Consider the following 17,970-nt stretch of genomic DNA (forward strand, 5'->3'; position numbering starts at 1 on the left):
ATCTTCCACAATATCTCTCAAATATTTAATTGATCGATCAGCTAATTGAAGTGATATTGTGGTTGCTTTTACCTCGCCCAATCCTAATTTCTTGAAAACCGGAAAAGACATCAAATTAATGCTTGTACTTAAATCACACAAAGCTTTTTCAAAGTAAGAATTCTCACTAGGGTAAAGAATAGTAAAACTCCCTAGATCTTTTTAACTTCGGAGGTAATTTGTTTTGTAGGATGGTTGAACGCTCTTCATTCAACTTCATAGTTTCATAATCATTTAGTTTTCATTTTGTTTGCCAAAATCTCCTTAAAAATTTTTGCATAACTAAGTATTTATGCTAAAGCATCTACAAAAGGAATATTCATCTACAATTTTTAAATATATCAAGAAATTTCGAAAATTGCTAGTCACTAAGGGAATGGAATTTGTGGTACATATGACATGGGATTATTTGAAAAAGTTTGTTTTTGTCTACCTCATTTGGTTGTTTATTGATCTCATTTTCCTTCTCTTTGAAAATCTCTTTTTGGCATCTTCTTCTCCCACTTGTTTTTCACTTCTCAAGGTTATAGCCTCTATGTTTTTTATTGGATTTTTCTCTATGTTGCTAGGCAAAGAACCCCGTTGTCTCCTTGACATCATGTTTGCTAACTAACCCACTTGCATCTCCAAATTTCTGGTTGAAGTCTCTTGGCTTTGAAATCTCATATATATGCTCTTGATGAAGTCATGAGTGATGTTAGCAAGTTTGGTGACTATGTCTTCCAGATTAACTTTATCTTCTCTTATTGTTTGAATCTCGGTAGTGGCCTCGTCACATTCTAGTTACTCCATGAAAAATTTGAATAATTGCACCATCCTGGATTGCACGTGTCAGAGTAGAGATTATTCTGTGACCTATTAAAATTCCTAACAAAGTTAGTATTTGCACTAGATTGTGAAAAATTATTACGTACCTAACATTCTGTGTTAACATGTCCTCCACCACAAAAATCACACGTCAAATTTTGAATTTTCATGGCTGAAACACTCATGTTATCTGGCTTTTTGTTAAGTGTTTTAAATTATACAACAATTGCAACGAAATCATCTACTTCATGGACTCCGCTAGTTTTTCACATTGGTAGCCTCTTAGTAGGCCACTGATAACTATTGAATGTCATCTTCTCTAATAAATTGAAGGCTTCTTCTATTGTTTTATTATTCAGAATTCCCCCTGCAGTTGCATAAATCATAGAACAAAGATATGTACTAGACCAATTATAAAAATTTTGTATCTGCATCCACATGGGTAGTCCATGATGTGAGCATCTCCTAAGAAACTCTTTGAATCATTCCCATGCTTCATACAATGATTCATCATTCATTTGCATAAAATTAGTAAATCGTCATGCATTATTGCAGACTTTGTAGGTGGAAGGAACTTACCAATAAATTTTTGAGCCATACCATTCCACATAGTGATCGATTCTACAAAAAGAGAAGAGAGCCAACCCTTACCTTTGTCTCTAAGAGAGAATGTAAATAATCTCAATCTAATAGCATCATCTATAACTCCATTATATTTAATGGTATCGCAGATTTGAAGAAAATCATCAATGTGAGTATTTGGATCATCGCTTGGTGGCCCACTAAATTGCACTGATTGTTAAAGCATCTAAATGAGTGATGGCTTGATCTCAAAGTAGTTTGCTTGTACTATAGGTCTCTTGATGCTTGATGTGGTGCCCTGAATTGTGGGCGCGGTATAATCTCTCAAGAGTCTAAGCCAATTTTCATTCTCACTGCCCGTCGTCTCCTTAGCGTGATTTCTCTGTTCTCTTGTTGCCTTATAAATGTATGTTCAATTTCTGGATCAAACTCATAAAGTTTCCCTTGTTGGCTACATGTCATAAATGCATGTTCGATTTCTAGATCTTCTCCATATCTCATTATGCTACATAAACAAGGAATATTTGAATAATTATAAGGAAAATTTTCTCATAGATATTGCATTATTTATTGCCTAAAATAGGCAAAATAACTCTATTTTTATAGAGTTATCAACAATTTTCTTACATTGCCCTTGAACTTAGTAATGATGTTTTAGAAGACGAACTTATCTAATAACGATTACATGTGCAAAAGAAACATGCATAAGGCTGTACTTATATTCGAGCTTGGTCTGCAGTCATGTAAGAGGCCGAATTAGCATCACGTAGCGATCGTGCTGTCGAAGAAGCCACAGCACTGAAGGCTACACGACCTCGGCAATCTAGACCCTCACAAACCCATATGCTTGGCAACCAAGACCCACAACCGATGACCCAAATGCTCAAACCCAAACCCTTAGTGACCCTTGGCCACCCTCATCAACTGTTGGGAACCGTTGGCAAGGCAAGCATAACCGTTAAGTGAACCGTCAAAACAACAACCGAATCTAGAACTTAGATAGGAAGAAGAGGGTAAGTACACTAAAAGTGTTAAAAGTTATGTACGACGCTCATTTTGATATTAAAAGTTTTCATTAACTCACTTAAGTATCAAATCGGAGAAAAAACGATCACTTAAGTGCCTCCAACGAAATATTATGGTCAAATTGATAACGTGGCACTTATAATTAATTTTTTATAATCAATTTTAATATGAATTGTCACTTTAAAAAAAAAATCCAGTCCACGTAGGCGTCCAAAATGACATTGCACAATAGTAACCTTTTAAATGAAATTTGGCTTTGAAGTGATCACTTTTTAACAACGATTGGCACTAAAGTGATCCTTTTTTACTAATGACCGGCACTTAAGTAATCACTTTTAACAATAATTAACACTCAATTGATCTATATTTATAATTGTTGGCACTCAAATGATCACTTGTTAACTTGTCTACATTGCGTCATTTAGGTGTTATATGCTAATTGGGCATGCCAATAAGCTACAGAGTCAAAAAATTAATAAAATATGACCACGTCAGATTTCCGACAACCTTGATCGGAGTTGACACTTAAGTAATAGTTTTTTTTTTTAAGTGACATTTAAATGATTCAAAAGAAACTTTTGGCACCACAGTGAGCGTTGTACATAACTTTGGCACTTTTAGTGTATTTACCTTGGCAAAAGATGAGCAACGAGGGAGAAAATTAACCCAAATCCCACAAACTCAAATCTTAGCAATCGTCAACCATCTCCCAATAGCCATTGACTTTGGGCTTACGTCGACCGGAATTCAGAGTGAATAGTGTTGAGAGAGACGAATAACAGTAGAAATGTGACATCCAGATTTTCGGGTTCTAATTTCGATTAAATAAATTGGGCATTTCATCGACGTGACTATAATGTTGTTCTCTGAGTTGGTCACTCACGAGATAACTAGATTAGCTGGGTAGGTTATTAAGGACTTTAAGGCAAATAGACTTGAGAATTCGACCAATAATCGACTTCTCGACCGTGCTTATCTTTAGAGATCATTACGGCCCAGTTAAAAATCGAATTAAGATCAAAGATAGGTCAGTTCGACTGAGATGAATGACCGATCGTGGGTGACTCCACTAAATTGGAAAACTCTGGTCAACTGGCACTAATTTAATTTTACTGTCGTTTTGGTACCCCGTGTCCGTATTTGAATCCTCGAGATTTTCACGATAATCGAGAGTCGCCAATGTGTCGAGTGGGTTCATCGTGGCTCGAAGAAAATCGACCACAGGTTATTTGTCCTAAAAAGTTCTGAAAACTACCCGGTAGTCTAGGTCACACTAAAAGCGCATCTGAGTGAAATTAACCGCCAATCTAAGTCCAATTTCATAAATTGAAAGTTCTGTGATGTCACAGGTCATTTTAGGAACGTCAAATCAGTTTCAAAAGATTTTTCTGACAACCAAGACTTTTTTGGAAAAAGTCGGTTTAGGGCCGTTTCGTTCGGTTGAAGCCGGGGATTGTGGAATTGAGAAGCATGAGGGATTCTTAGATGAGGAAAATAATCAATTTGATAAGTAAGACATCAATTGATTTTTTAGAGTTATTTGAGAGAATTTCAAGAGGGAATTTGGATGCAGAAATGCAAGTGGGAACCAAGAACTCTAGTCTGAAACTTCCTTTGAGAATCTATGAGCTATTCAAAAGAAAATGAAATAAAAATTTTCTATTTGAGGAAATTCTTTTCTTTTGATTTTATTCACATTTCTTTTACCCCATTTGGCCAAACACCTAATTTTCCCACAAGTTTCTCTCTCCTTCTTTCTTTCTTTTTCTTTCTCTCTCCCCCCCCACCCCCCATGCTCTACTGTCTTCCAACTTTGCTTCCTCCACCTTTTTGCTTTTTGACTTTTCAAACCCCCTTTATCTCTTATCTTCACGCAACCGAACTCTCTCTTCCTCTTCTTCTCGGTTTCGTTCGAAGACCCACGAGCAGAAGCAACAGCCACGGTTGCTTGGTCAGGAGTTGCTATTGTCGTCACGCCGGGGCAGCAGTGCCGCCCGTTGCCGTCGCCGCCTTCGAGCACCGTCTCGCTGCCCTCGCCTATCTCCGCTGCACCCTCTCTCTTCCCCTGGTTCGAGCAAGCCCGAACAACAGAAACAAAGATGGTAGCTTGCCGTTGCAACCAACCGCCACCGGAGCCAAGGCCGTCGCCGTCGCCGTCGCAGCCACGCCGGGCCATCGTCTGCTCCGCCCGCGTGTCGCCCGCGCCCTCCGCCTTCCTCACCCTCCTTAGCCGTCAGTCCCTGCTCGTGCGTCCAGGAGGGGCGATGTTCGACCAATCCATGCGGTGGATCGGCCACCTCCGGCCACCGTACGCCGCCACCTCGACCCGCCAGAGCTCCGCCCAGCCCTAGCCGCCCTTGGCCGCCTCAATCGACCCCGGAACGGCCCCAACCGGCAGCGAACAGAGAGGGTAGAAAATGGGTATCGCAGTGGAGTTTTGGCCCGTTTTGGCCGCCTTCCCGAGCCTGGATGCTCGGCCCGCTTTGAGGAAAGTCGATCCTTGCATCGAGCCCGTCGTTTTGAGTGAGTTTTACTCACTAATGCCTTCTTAGTTTGCTAATTATACTTAAAGGTTGATTAGTGTTAGTTAAGTGCAATTAGGTGGTTAGATTAGAATTGATTAGCGATTATTAGTTAATTGCATTGCATATTAATTGTTTGGTTAGTGTACTTAGATACTGAATTGCCTATAGTATTTATTGGATGCTTCGTGGGATTTTTCCCGACCCTTATCGGGTGTTAATTAGGCAATTCGGGCGTAAATGGAATTTTTAGGAATTAAATATTAATTTTCGAAATTAATTATTTAATTATTTATTTTCCAAAAATTCAACTGGGATGGCTAGTGACCAAGATTTTATGCTGATGATCGTGGCGCAGTCCTTTTACTTAATTGAACTTTATATTGTGTTAAATTGAATTTCTTGTATTTAAATATTAATTTTCGAAATTAATTATTTAATTATTTATTTTCTGGAAATTCAACTGGGATGGCCAGTAACCAGAACTTCGTGTTGATTGTTGTGGTACCGTCCGTTTATTTAATTGAGTTCTACGTTGTGCTGAATTAATTTAATTGTGGATGTTCAGGGATTATTCCTAAATCGAATTAATTTAAGTAATTGACTGGTGAATAATTGAGTATCGTTGCCAGTGATAAAGGTATTGTGGTAGACTACCGATCATACTGGAAATTGTGGAAATGAAAGTGAGTATGTAAGATGTATGCTGACCTGATGACTAGGCATGTCATCTAGAAATTTGGTCATGTGTATAGTGGATCCATGATAGGTTCTATATTACCTTGGAGAAGGCACGTGCACTCGGTGAGCTGGTCTATCACTTGGGAGAACGCATGTGGGCTCAGTGATTAAGTGTGGCATCTTGAAAGAGACACGTGGGCTCGGTAATTTGATGCATTACTTCGGAGAATGCACGTGATCTCAATGAGTACATTTGGCATCTTGAAGAGACACGTGGGCTCGGTAACTTGATGCATCGCCTTGGAGAATGCACATGGGCTTGCTGATTTAGAATGGAATTTTAAAGGGCACGTGGGCTCGGTAAATTAATACATTACCTCGGAGAATGCACGTGGCTCGGTGATAAGGGATATCGCCTCAGAGAATGCACGTGACTCGGTGATTGGTTTTATCAGTTGAGACTATAGAGCAATGACTAGAATGACCCGGGAAATGGTTAGAGTGTCATATAATCGACTAAGTCAACTAGTATTTGCTTTGATTTGATGCTGTGAAATGATTGATTAAATGGAATGATCGGTGAATTGGTTGATTGAGATATAATCGACTAGGTCGATTGATCATTACTTGAGTCTGATGTTGTAAATTGATTGATTGAATTGAAACGACCGTGAGTGGTCTTGTTGGTGTGTAATCGATTAGGTCGATTTGATTGATGTTTCGATCAGTGATGATTGCTTGGGTGCCTCTTTGATCTGTGCTAACATGTAGGTGGAATCTGAGGCCAAGGTAAGTTCTCTAACTTATGTTGTGCATAGGCAACTCTAAGGTGTATTAATTTACTAATCGGGTCTTAGGGGGTAGAACTTGCTGAGACGTAGTCTCATTGGTTATTGAATAACCATTTCAGGTCCCTAGATGCAGTAGACTTGGATTTTGAAGATCTCGAAAGTCTGGTGCAGTCTGTTGAAGGCTCCAGTTGGAGTGTGGAAAATGATGACGAGGAGGACGGGGACCCGTAGCTTGTAGAACCCCACTTCTGCTTGTAGACCTTGTTTTTAAACTAGCTTATTGTGAATTGAATCTAATAGTTCACCTTGTATATAAGAGTGGAGGTTTTTAAGAGTTTGAAATTTAGTCCTACTGTTCTATCTCAATGTTTTATTGTATGGGGATTTATAACTGCTTCCGCATGTATATATATAAAAGGAAAGGGTCAGCGATATATAATCCTGGGATATCGCATTTTAAAATCGACTAAGGTAAGGGATGTTCGCGTGCCTGACGATCGGGGCGTGACAAAAAAAGAGGGAAATATGGGAAATAGGAATTCGAAAATGTTATCTGCTAACCTTTAAAAAAAATGCGAGAACACTGCAAAGCCAAAACTAGGAGGAGTTGCCTTGGGCTCTACCCTTGGCCAATGGTAGTTTTGAGTCGAAGTGATCCACAAAAATTTTACCAAAACACTACAATTTTCACTCAAAAGACATTGAAGACCCAAAGTCCCTTCTGAAGCCACATACGACCAAAGCTTGTTTTAACAAAAATATGGAAAAATAAAATAGAACATGTATAGAGTGGTTGAGACATCCATCATCTATGTATAACTGTTGTAAACCAACTAAATACGACAGCAATAATTTATAATATTAGTTGTGCAAGATAGATGGCAAATGAAGCTAGGTACATTAGATTTTAAGACAATGGGGTAGGTATCTTCTATTTGAATGTCCACTTTTGTCTACATTCAATCACATTCAAAATATATATATGCATGTGGCGGTTGAGACGTCCATCATCAATGCACAACTGTTGCAAGCCAACTAAATATGGCGAGCAATAATTTTCATTGTTAGGTGCACAAGATTGATAGAGAAATTGTGTGTTAAAGTGATGTGATCGAAGGTAGACATAAGTGGACATTCGAATAACATAAACATGTCCCATCGTCTTAAAATTTAGCGTACCTAGCTTTATTTGCCATACAATCGACTTTGTTCTCTTCATTTCTCTTTTCAATTGCATGGAGCTCAACATAGAGTGGATAGATCCTGAGCTCAATCAACACCCTACTAACTTCATCAATAATGTAAGACATAAGACGAAATTCGGATCGATGGCCTAAAATGGTTCTTCTTGTCCCAATAGAACATCATATAAGTGTGATCAATTCTTTTTATTCCCGTGTATGAGACTAAAACACAGATTTTCCCCTCCTAACCTCACAGGAATGTTTCCCTGTTTACTTCGAGTTCAAGGCAGTAGAAGCTGCTGCTTTCATTTCGAGCAAAGCATCCTCAAAGCACTTGGCCAGAAAATCAGGGTCGGGGATGATGTCCTTGGCCACCAGAAATTGCATGTCCGCCCTCCCCGCATAGCTCACCATGTGCATCGTGAGTGCCTGCATACATCGCCTCTCAAACAACCCACATGAGTCCTGATAAAGATTTCATTCTAGATACCGCAGAAAAAGAAGGAAAAGAGAAAAACCATGAGGTGAGTATTTTGGAGCCCTACGTGGGGTAAACTCGAGGCGTTCACCCTTATGTACGTGATGGGGTTGCCCCCAAACGTGATCTCCTCTCGTGGGCCGAACACGTTCGAGATGCTGAACGTGGTGTTGCAGACGATCCTGTAGTTGAGCAGGCTTGCGGCCTGCATCAACAAAAACAAAGACAGATTGCGCGTTTGTCAGCTAATTCTCGTTCTGTTTTCTGAATTGCAGAAGCGCAAACTGATCCTTACATGTGCTCCTAGATAAGTCATGACCATATGCCCAATTTTGTAGGAGAAGTGAGCCTCCAGGGATTTCTTCTTCCGGTCCATCATCGACTTAGCTTTTCTCAGGTATTCAAGAGGGTCACCACAACTCCTGCTGTAGTGAACGGGGAGGAGGATAATCCCGAACTTGTTGCCCCACCTCAGTCCCGGGTTGTCTTTCATCAAATTGGATATTTCCTGGTTAATACCACATCACACTTGATTCAGTCAACTTCAGTTAAAAGGCGAAAAAGGAAGTGAGATCATGAAAGAAAAGAGAAACGAGGAACAGCAGCGAGACCCGCCTGCAATCCCTGTTGTTCTCGCAAGTTAACAACAGCCACTCCCGTTATTCGAGTCCCTTCCCGCACGGCTGACAAAGGCAAATGAGCATTTTTAGTCGTCTGAGATTCGTCATCTTTGAATCGACAAAAATCAGAGTGTATGTCCGGAAATGCTATTCGTTTTTTACCATTGGGAGACTGGTGGTCCATGTATTTGAACAAGTCGACTGATATGATCCCGAAGAGAACATCGTTAATGGTCTGCATTTGGAGCAGTGAATGAGATTCATCATCATTTGCATTAGCATGGAATATTCATCATCTGGAAGTTGAATACAACAAGATGAATTGGTAGTCATGAAATACAAGAAAAGCATATAGTATTCTTCCTCTAAAGATAAATGACCAATGAATGGAATACTGGTCGCGCTCGAGAGAGTTGTGCAAACCCCCGGCGAACACTTGTCAAGATCAGTCGACCCCGCGGTCATTCGAGCGAACCCGGCCAGCCCCCAAAATTGGCAACGGCGCCTATTGGGGATCTGCGGTTTCTTTTGCTCTTTCTTTATAAGCTTCAACTTTTCTTATTTTTTGCATTTTAAATAGGGCTAATATCACGAAAAACGCTAAACTTGTACACCTATAACAAATTTACTACAAATTAATTTTTTGACAATAAAAAATCTCAAACTAATACACCTATGACAAATTTATCTTTATTAGTTTCTGTTAAATTTTACTATTAAATTATCAAGTTGAATGATAGGTAACAGTTGATTAATATACTAGTTTGTGATTTTATTCTCAGTTTGTCACAAGCGTACTGATTTGTGATTTTTTCGTGGTGTTAATCCAATCTAATGAAAACTAACAAAGAGTAAATTTGTTACAAATGTATCAATTTATGGATGGGAGAATTACTAACAAAGTTCTAAACCTATTACAATTATACTAATTCAGTCATAAACTTTTTTTTGGGCCAATTTAGTCATAAACCTTTTACAATTGTGCCAATTTAGTCCATCTGGCCAAAATTGGCCGGTCAGGTGCTAACGTGGACGTCGGCTAGGGACAGCTAGCCGGCGAACGTTGATGTGGCAATTTTTAATATTTTTTAAATATATTTTTTTCGAATTTTTTATTTTTGAATTTTTGAATTTTTTTTTTCCATCTTCTCCTTCCTTTAGCCGGCCCGCGCAGAGGCGAGGGCCAGCAAGGCTACCCTCGCTAGCCACTAGTGAGGCTCGCCCCCGCTAGCCACTGGTGAAGGTGAGCCTTGCCCAGCGACGGTGAGGCCGCCGTCTCCAACCTCCGCAAGAAAAAATCCATGTTGGCTCCCTCTGCTCGCCTCCGTCGACGCACACGATGATGATCTATAGCTCCTTGCGGTCCCTCCTTGCCGAAAGCCCCAACAAGTCACAGCCCTTCCTCACTGCCGCCGCCACCGCCAACTCCAACTATGCGGTCCCGTCGCCATTCACACCACTCTTCGTCAACCCCTTCCTCCATTCTAGCTTCCCCAACCAGTTCCTCTCCCCGCTCTCGAAATGGATGATTGCGCGGCCCCCGCAGGGCCCGCTCTTCTTGTCCCTGCCGTCGTGGAAGCTCTCGTAGTCCACCACGCCACTCCACCTCCGAGGCGACGGCGGCGCCATCCTGCAACGGGTCGAGGCCTTGAATTTGAGGCTCGATTTGCTCTGGCGGCGGCGGGGGCGAGGAGCCTCGCTAGAGCCAAGGTGAGGGTCGACCTTGCCAGTGGCTGGCGAGGCTGCCGTCATCAGATTTGGCGAGGTCGAGCCTCGCCGGCCACCGGTGAGGTCAACCCTCGCTTTGGCTAGGCGAGGCCAAGCCTTGCCAGATCTGGCGACAGCGGTCTCGTAGTCGTTGGGCGAGGCTCGCCTTCACCAAGGCCGGCGAGGTCGGCCTCGGACCCGAGGGAAGGAGAAGATGAAAATAAAAATTCAAAAATTCAAAAACAAATTAAATATATATATATATATATATATATATATATATATATTAAAAATTGCCACATCAACATTTGTCGGCTAGCTGTCCCTGGCCGGCATCCACATCCGCGCCGACCGGCCAATTTTGGCTGGATGGATTGAATTGGCACAATTGTAAAAGGTTTAGGACTAAATTGTTCAAAAAAAAAAAAGGTTTAGGACTAAATTTGTACAATTGCAATAGGTTTATGACTTTTTTGGTAATTCTCTCATTTATGGATTCTGGTGGTTAAAAAATCACTTAGGGTAACTTTCTCATAGTTTAAAGTTTTAGTTTTTTAGTAAATTTGTCACAGTTGTACCCGTTTAGAGTTTTTCTTAATAGTAAACCTTTTAAATATGGTTGTTTTTCTGTTACTAAAAAAAAATTATAAATACGCAACGGCTCCTTTAATCATCATTCAACCGCTTGAATCAGTGGTGCTATTATTCTTTTTGGGCGATAAACACATGGAACTTACCGCATTAGCGACTGCTGACTTGACCACCTTCATATCCTCCAGCGAAAACCTCGCCGTGGCCAGCTTCCTCGGCCAGAGTTCCACCCCTGCACCACCACTCACTGGCGTCGTCCGATCGCTCACCCACATGGTCCTCAGCACAAACTCCACTACGAAAACCACCGTGAACCACACCACCTCCAACACCCTCACTACTGCCTTCCACCACTCACCGCCACCGTCGCTTCTCCTCCTCATCGTTGACGATGGAGGACCGATCGTTGGCAGCGCCTCGGGGTCGTCCACCTGCTGGGACCCTGCCAGGAACGAGGAAACCAGTGAGATCCCGTCACCAAGTGCATGGTGAATCCGTAACACCATGCACTGGTGGGCCATCAGGAGGTGGACGTCCCATAGGGGCTTGTCGTCCCCCATGAGCCCCGGCGAGTCAGTGGACGGGTCGGCGAGGTACTCGTTGACTGCTGCCTCGTCAGAGAGGCCTTCGACGATGGGGCCGTGGACCGGGATGACATGGTGGTCAATGTCCACGCGGGTCCTCCTCCAGTGCTCTCGACCTGCGGAGTCCAGCACCAAGAGGCTGCAGAACCTGGGGTGCATAAACATGGGGCAGCTCTGGATCGCCAACTTGAGGGCGTCAACATCGAGGGGTTGCTTCATGCCAATGGCACAGTAGATCACCTGGTTCATCTCCTTCTGGAGGAACAGGCGCCCCGCCGGTGTCAGGGGCTCGTCGGAGCCGTTCTCCAGGGACCCCATGCCTGCGTGAAGATCGAAAAGGAGGGAATCTTCGGTACGGATGGGATGCCGGGAGAGTCACGACAGTGCCGGATCGTTCGAAGTCAGTACTTCTTAAATGGATAAAAACACGAATCAGAATCTAAAGGAGTAGTCTAAAAATCGAAACTTCTGTCCGTGTGGTGGGGAAGGGGGAGGAGTGCGAGAGTGTTCGATTTGTAATTTTCAGGCGAAATTGCGCGAGGCTCTGGCATATATGGACTTTAGCCGGTGCAAGCATCTTTTTGCCAAGCATTTATTAATTCGATGGTCCTTAAAAACATTCGATGGTCCTTAAAAACGACAGCTAAAAGAGGCTCTAACACCTGCATGAAAAGGTCGATTACATTGTCGGCATGCGAAGAAGTCTGTTTCATGAACCTTTTGCGGGGGAATCACAGATCGAACCATTCGAAAAGATTCTAGCTTTTACATTGTTTTGTCTATGAATTTCATTAAGTCAAATTTGTTCCATATCTCTTATGTCATTCTCTTTGTATCTCGAATTTTGTATCCAATGGACCATCTGGATATCGCCAATCTTTCGTGTTCCTACTTCAGTCAGGCATATTCACACACTATAAGATGAATGGTACCACGTGCTCGATTGTAAATAGTCAAAATGAAGATCAGAACATCTTGTCCTTTCATCCCTTAGGATTTTCTTTTGTTTTCGAGACTCAGATAGGACGTCAGGTAACAACTAACTTTTCAAATCAATGAATCAAGCCAACCCAAACTCAACCATACCAATCAGTAAAGCTGCATTTTGCTGTTTGAAGTTTTAGTCAAAATATGACTAGATAGACTAGGATATAAAATATTTTGCTATGTCTTATACACTATTTGATTAATAGCAGTAACAAAACCGGATACTTTCATTATATTAGGGAGAATTACCAAAAAAATCTTAAACCTATTGTAATTGTGCAAATTTAGTCCAAAGCTTTTTTTGGGCCAATTTAGTCTTAAACCTTTTATAATTGTGCCAATTCAGTCCATCCGGCCAAAATTGACCAGCCGGCGCTAACATGGATGCCGGCCGTTTGGCGAATGCGACATGGCAATTTTTTATTTTTTATTTTATTTTATTTTTCGAATTTTTAATTCTTTTTTTTTTTTTTTTTGCCCCACCTTCTCCTTCCTCTGGCCGGTCAAGGTGAGGGTCGGCAAGGCTCGCCCCCACCAGCCACTAGCAAAGGCGAGCCTTGCCCGGCGACGGCAAGGCTGCCATCGCCACATCCGGTGAGGCTCGGGCTCGCCCAACCATGGCGAGGTCGAGCCTCATCGGCCACCAGCGAGGTCGACCCTCGCCTTGGCTGGGTGAGGCCTTGCCGGATCTGGCGAGGCTTGGCCCCGCCCAGCCATGGTGAGGCTGACCTCGCCAGCCCTTGGCGCCGAATGGCTAGGGAAAGGAGAAGATGGGGGGAAAAAGAAAAAAAAAAAAAAATATTTTAAAATTCGAAAATAAAAATAAAAATTAAAAATTGCCACGTTAGCATTGGCCGGACGGTCGGCGTCCACATCAATGCCAGCCGGCCAATTTTGGTCGTATAGACTCAATTGACACAATTATAAAATGCTTTGGACTAAATTGGCCAAAAAAAAAGTTTATGAATGAATTGGCACAATTGCAATAAGTTTAGGACTTTTTTTGGTAATTCTCCCTATTATATTATGTTCATTATTTGGTGTAAACTTGAAAATAAACAAATGGAGATGGTAAGAATCCCTCATGATTCACAATTGAAAAAACACAAATGTATAGACGAAGATAACTTCCATCAATCATCATGATTATTGTACTATCTAAATCTTAAACAGTAAATGAGCTTTGTCAATCAATCCATGATTATTGCACTAACTAAATATGAAATAGCAAAAGAGCTCGTTGTAGCATTCCAGATCCACACATTCAACTATAATAAGAAATAAACAAGCTCTAGTAACATCGATGCGGTACATCTGCCAACGAATGCAAAATCTAGTAAGAAACAAAACATGATCATTCAATTTCTTGACTCTGAAAAGTATAGTGCTTTGACTCTCTCACCACTTTCGTGCACCTTCAACTTGAACCATAAAGTTACAAAGTAGAATCAGTTTTGACTCTCTTACTGCTTTCATTGACTTTTCACCTGAACATATAGTTATGGAGGAAAACGAGCTTCAACTCTCTCGTCGTCTTCATGGAGTTTTGACTTGATCCAAAAAACTACAAATGAATCGTGAAGTTCCAACATAATTCAGAGATACAGAAGAGAAGGAGACATAAAGCGTTGTTAAAAAAAAAACAAAAACAAAAATCTCATTGCCTATTTTTCCATCGAAATTGGATCGTTGACGAAATATCTTTCGTCGAAATTTGTCTTCGATTTTTATTAAGAGGACACGAGTTTTGCGGCGATTCCAAACAAATGTTGTATCAATGGAACATAAGAAACATATATACTTCAACAGAATTTAATCAACGATATGATGACATAAAAAGCTTTGCCGAAATTTAATTGACAACAAAGTACGATGACAAAGATACAACATCAGAATTTAATCAACTACAAAAGTCTGTAAAGTACGATTAAAGTAAGGAAATTGGAAGATATTTATATAGCAGAAAAGATAAGTTGTAGAAAAGTAAAAATAAAGAGAAATTTGCAAGAACATTGAGTTCTTTAATTGATTGATTAGGACTTACAAAGAAAAACAGGAGAAAATTATCCAAAAAGTTTTAAACCTATTGTAAGGTAGCCAATTCAATCCTAAATATTTCAATTGTGTTAATTTAGTCTTAAAATTATTGTACAACAGTCAATTCAGTCCAAAACCTTTTAATTATATAAACTTAGTCCTAATATTTTGACAATTTACCAATTTAATCCTAAACCTTTTTTACAAATTACAATTCTTCTAGCTAATTTTGATCGAAAATCGATGATGTGTCAGTCTAATCGTGCTAGTCTTCTTACATGGTGTGGTTGGCATTGGTGTGAATGATTTTTAAATTTAAAAAAAAAATCAATTCTTATTATTTTTATTGATTTTTTTCATTTCTTTTCTTGCTTTTCCCTTTTAATAAATTTATAAAAATTGTCCATGTTAGCCCAAGCCGCGCCACATATGACGTTCAATGTTGACTAAGCGTTACATCGGCGATTTCCAATCAAAATTAGCCAAAAAGACTACATTGGCAATGTGTTAAAAGGTTTATGATTAAATTGGTAAATTTTCAAAAAGTTTAGGACCAAATTGGCACAATTGAAAAGTTTAAAACTAAATTGGTAAATTGTAAAGAGGTTTTTGAATTAAATTAGTACAATTGAAGAGTTTAGGATTAAAGCTATTGTACAACAAGTTTATAATTTTTTGGACAATTTTTGCAAGAGTACGATGTGGCTATTTATAACCCATAGCAACAATTACAATTTTTGAATTAAACAAAATAAATAACAATAGTTACAATAAGTTGTGTTAATCACTAACCCCTATCATCTAGAACACTTACCCACATGAAGTTATAAAATCCCTATATTTGCAACAACAAAACATAATTGTAGGGTTAAACTATGTTGAGATGTCCCACGTGTCAAGATGCCCTGAGAGTATTCGGGAGCTGAAGTAAATAAGATGATGCATGCTTATGAATACACATATGTGCATGTTGATAAAGAACCAAATGATACTGATGCATTAAGAAATTATATTCCATATGTGTGCATTGAGCAAGTAATAACCATGCATTCGTGTGAGGTACTTGCAAAGAAGGTAGAGTTTATGCTCACGGATTGATTATGTTGCCCCAAATGTTTATGATTGTTATGCCCAGACAAGTGCGAAAGTGAACTCCTACTTTAGACTTAGAGATTTCATTTGTTAGGTTTCAGCTCATTCCTTTTATTTTTCAAACATGTAAAGGGGTCATTCCCCCACCACCGCATTTTGGAGCCTCGATACACATTAACTATGATTATAAGGAGGTTGTATTGTCTAATATGGCTTTTACGTATACCAAGTGTACTACTACAGTGTGAGTCCACGTAGGATTTGTTGAATGGGTTACTCATCAATATGTAACCTAGTACATGATCTTCGATGGTGACCAGCTGGAACCACTTAAAGGCTTTTATGGTCCTCCTGGTTACATTGCTGAGGAGTCGACATTGGGGGAGGTATTCAATCATTGGATGTTGGATCGATGTTGTACAGGTAGGCTTTTGAGAGCAAGGGCATGGTAGTGGAGATAGGAGTTATCGAACCCTTCAGAGGTGTTTGTAAGTGATACATATGTACATTGATAAGTATGTGAGGTAATGACTTGTTTAATTATTTTGTTGTGCTTCCGCTTGCAAATAAATTAATGAGAAAGAAAGAAATACGACACTTGTAGCACTTGACGTACTTGAGGTGTCACAAGGGTCAGCGACGACGCAATGAAGGTGAGATCTAAGAGGCAAGGTGAGAGCAAGAGGCCTACGATGCGAGAGCAAGAGCTCAGGCCTAAGGCAAGTTGAGAGGGAAATGCAAGAGCTGAGGCGAAAGTGAGAGAGGGAAGTAATCTGAGGCGAGAGGTGAGGAAGGGCGAGAAAGGGAGGTGAGAGACGGGGGAGAGTCGAAAATTGTGAGACTGAGAAGCCTAGGGTTTTGCTTTTTACCTCTATTAGCTTTACTCTTTAGCCTAGAGAAAAAATTGCCCCAAAAAAAGGAAATATTACCTGTCTAGTCCGTCGGATTCTGCACAAACTGTGAACCAGATGGGATATTCCTGGTTTCAAGTTTTGGGATACTAGGAACCACCCATAATAGGTTAGTTTGGTCCAGTTCTCGAGTTGGACTGGACCAATGTTCACCCCTAGCTACGTCTTTGTGTCAATTGCTCGTTAGCAATTATTTTGCCGATCAACTTTTCAAATCTTGATAAACACTCTCGTTGATGATTGATGTTGTCAATGACTTTCTTAGCGAGTTATCGTCTCTCTTTAAGTTGTCAATTGTTTCGTTAATTGTTGATCAAATTCTGCTATTATCTATTAAGTCTAATGCTTGTGGATAATAACTAAAAAGTTGGTCAGTTTTTGGTGCCCACACCCCTCCTTCGAAAATTAGAAAAAGTTATTTTCAAGTTTGAATTTGTACATTTTAAATTTGGGTTCTTCTACTTCATTATTATTTATTTATTTATTTATTCATCCTTTTTTATTTTTTTCTATTCTATTTATTTTTTAATCCCTTCCATCATTACTTAGTAAAAAAATTATTAAATAATAGATTATACTAATATATCCAAAATATGTAATAAATATAAATATAATTATATACATAAAAATTCAATTCTCTTTCAATATGTTCCTAAAAAGGTCTAATTCGAGTAAATTCTTTCCCCAGCTAACGAAAAGATCTTAGTTGAATTTGCACATTTGAAATTGAGAAAAATTTGTAAGGAAATAGCCCACTTGTTTCTCAAGAAGAGATGGGAAATATGCTCAATATCATTTCATTGAATAGTTGGCTCAACTACTTGTAGTTTGAATATACCCCCAACTTCAATTAGTACCTTTTCATGAAAAGCAAACAACAAATCCAGTTTTTTTTTATAAGAATTCCAATACCGATCGCGTATAGAAACAAATAAAAAAATAATTTCTTAGTTATTTTGAATTTTCTTTTTAATATAAAAATCAAATATTATTCATATTTAATTATTATTTTGCTTTTGTTAATATAAGAATCCTTTATTCAAGAAAAATAGTTTTTGTATGATAGATGTAAGAAATCATATCCACATTTATCCCATCTTCTTGTGGGATATTTTTATCCAATCATATCCCTTATCTAACTTTATCTTGTATTAGATAGGACTCAAACATCTAATAAGATAAATTTTATCTTATCATGACTTTTATCCAAACTAACAAACATTGTCTTACTCGTTATATCACACTCAAGATGAGTCCTTAAATGCAAATAAGGCCGGACTGCTAAAAAGGGCAAAACTTAATGCTTGTAGCCTATCCGCAAGAAATTAGGC

At 39.7% G+C, this 17,970-nt stretch overlaps 1 protein-coding gene and 1 pseudogene across 1 annotated transcript; one reads left to right on the plus strand and one right to left on the minus strand.

Moving 5' to 3' along the window:
- Positions 1–1,290: 1,290 nt before the first annotated feature.
- On the plus strand, positions 1,291–1,404 carry LOC120288644 (annotated as a pseudogene).
- Positions 1,405–7,632: 6,228 nt separating this feature from the next.
- LOC104430063 (O-acyltransferase WSD1-like) lies at positions 7,633–11,386 on the minus strand. The gene is made up of 6 exons (XM_010042833.3): positions 11,175–11,386; positions 8,893–8,965; positions 8,726–8,793; positions 8,406–8,618; positions 8,178–8,315; positions 7,633–8,061 (listed from the first exon to the last, which is right to left on the minus strand). Exons 1-6 carry the CDS (start codon positions 11,301–11,303, stop codon positions 7,903–7,905), a joined length of 780 nt encoding a protein of 259 aa, XP_010041135.2. The 5' UTR covers positions 11,304–11,386; the 3' UTR covers positions 7,633–7,902.
- Between the last annotated feature and the right edge of the window lie 6,584 nt (positions 11,387–17,970).

This window comes from Eucalyptus grandis, chromosome 9, assembly GCF_016545825.1.
Source record: "Eucalyptus grandis isolate ANBG69807.140 chromosome 9, ASM1654582v1, whole genome shotgun sequence".
NCBI lineage: Eukaryota > Viridiplantae > Streptophyta > Magnoliopsida > Myrtales > Myrtaceae > Eucalyptus > Eucalyptus grandis.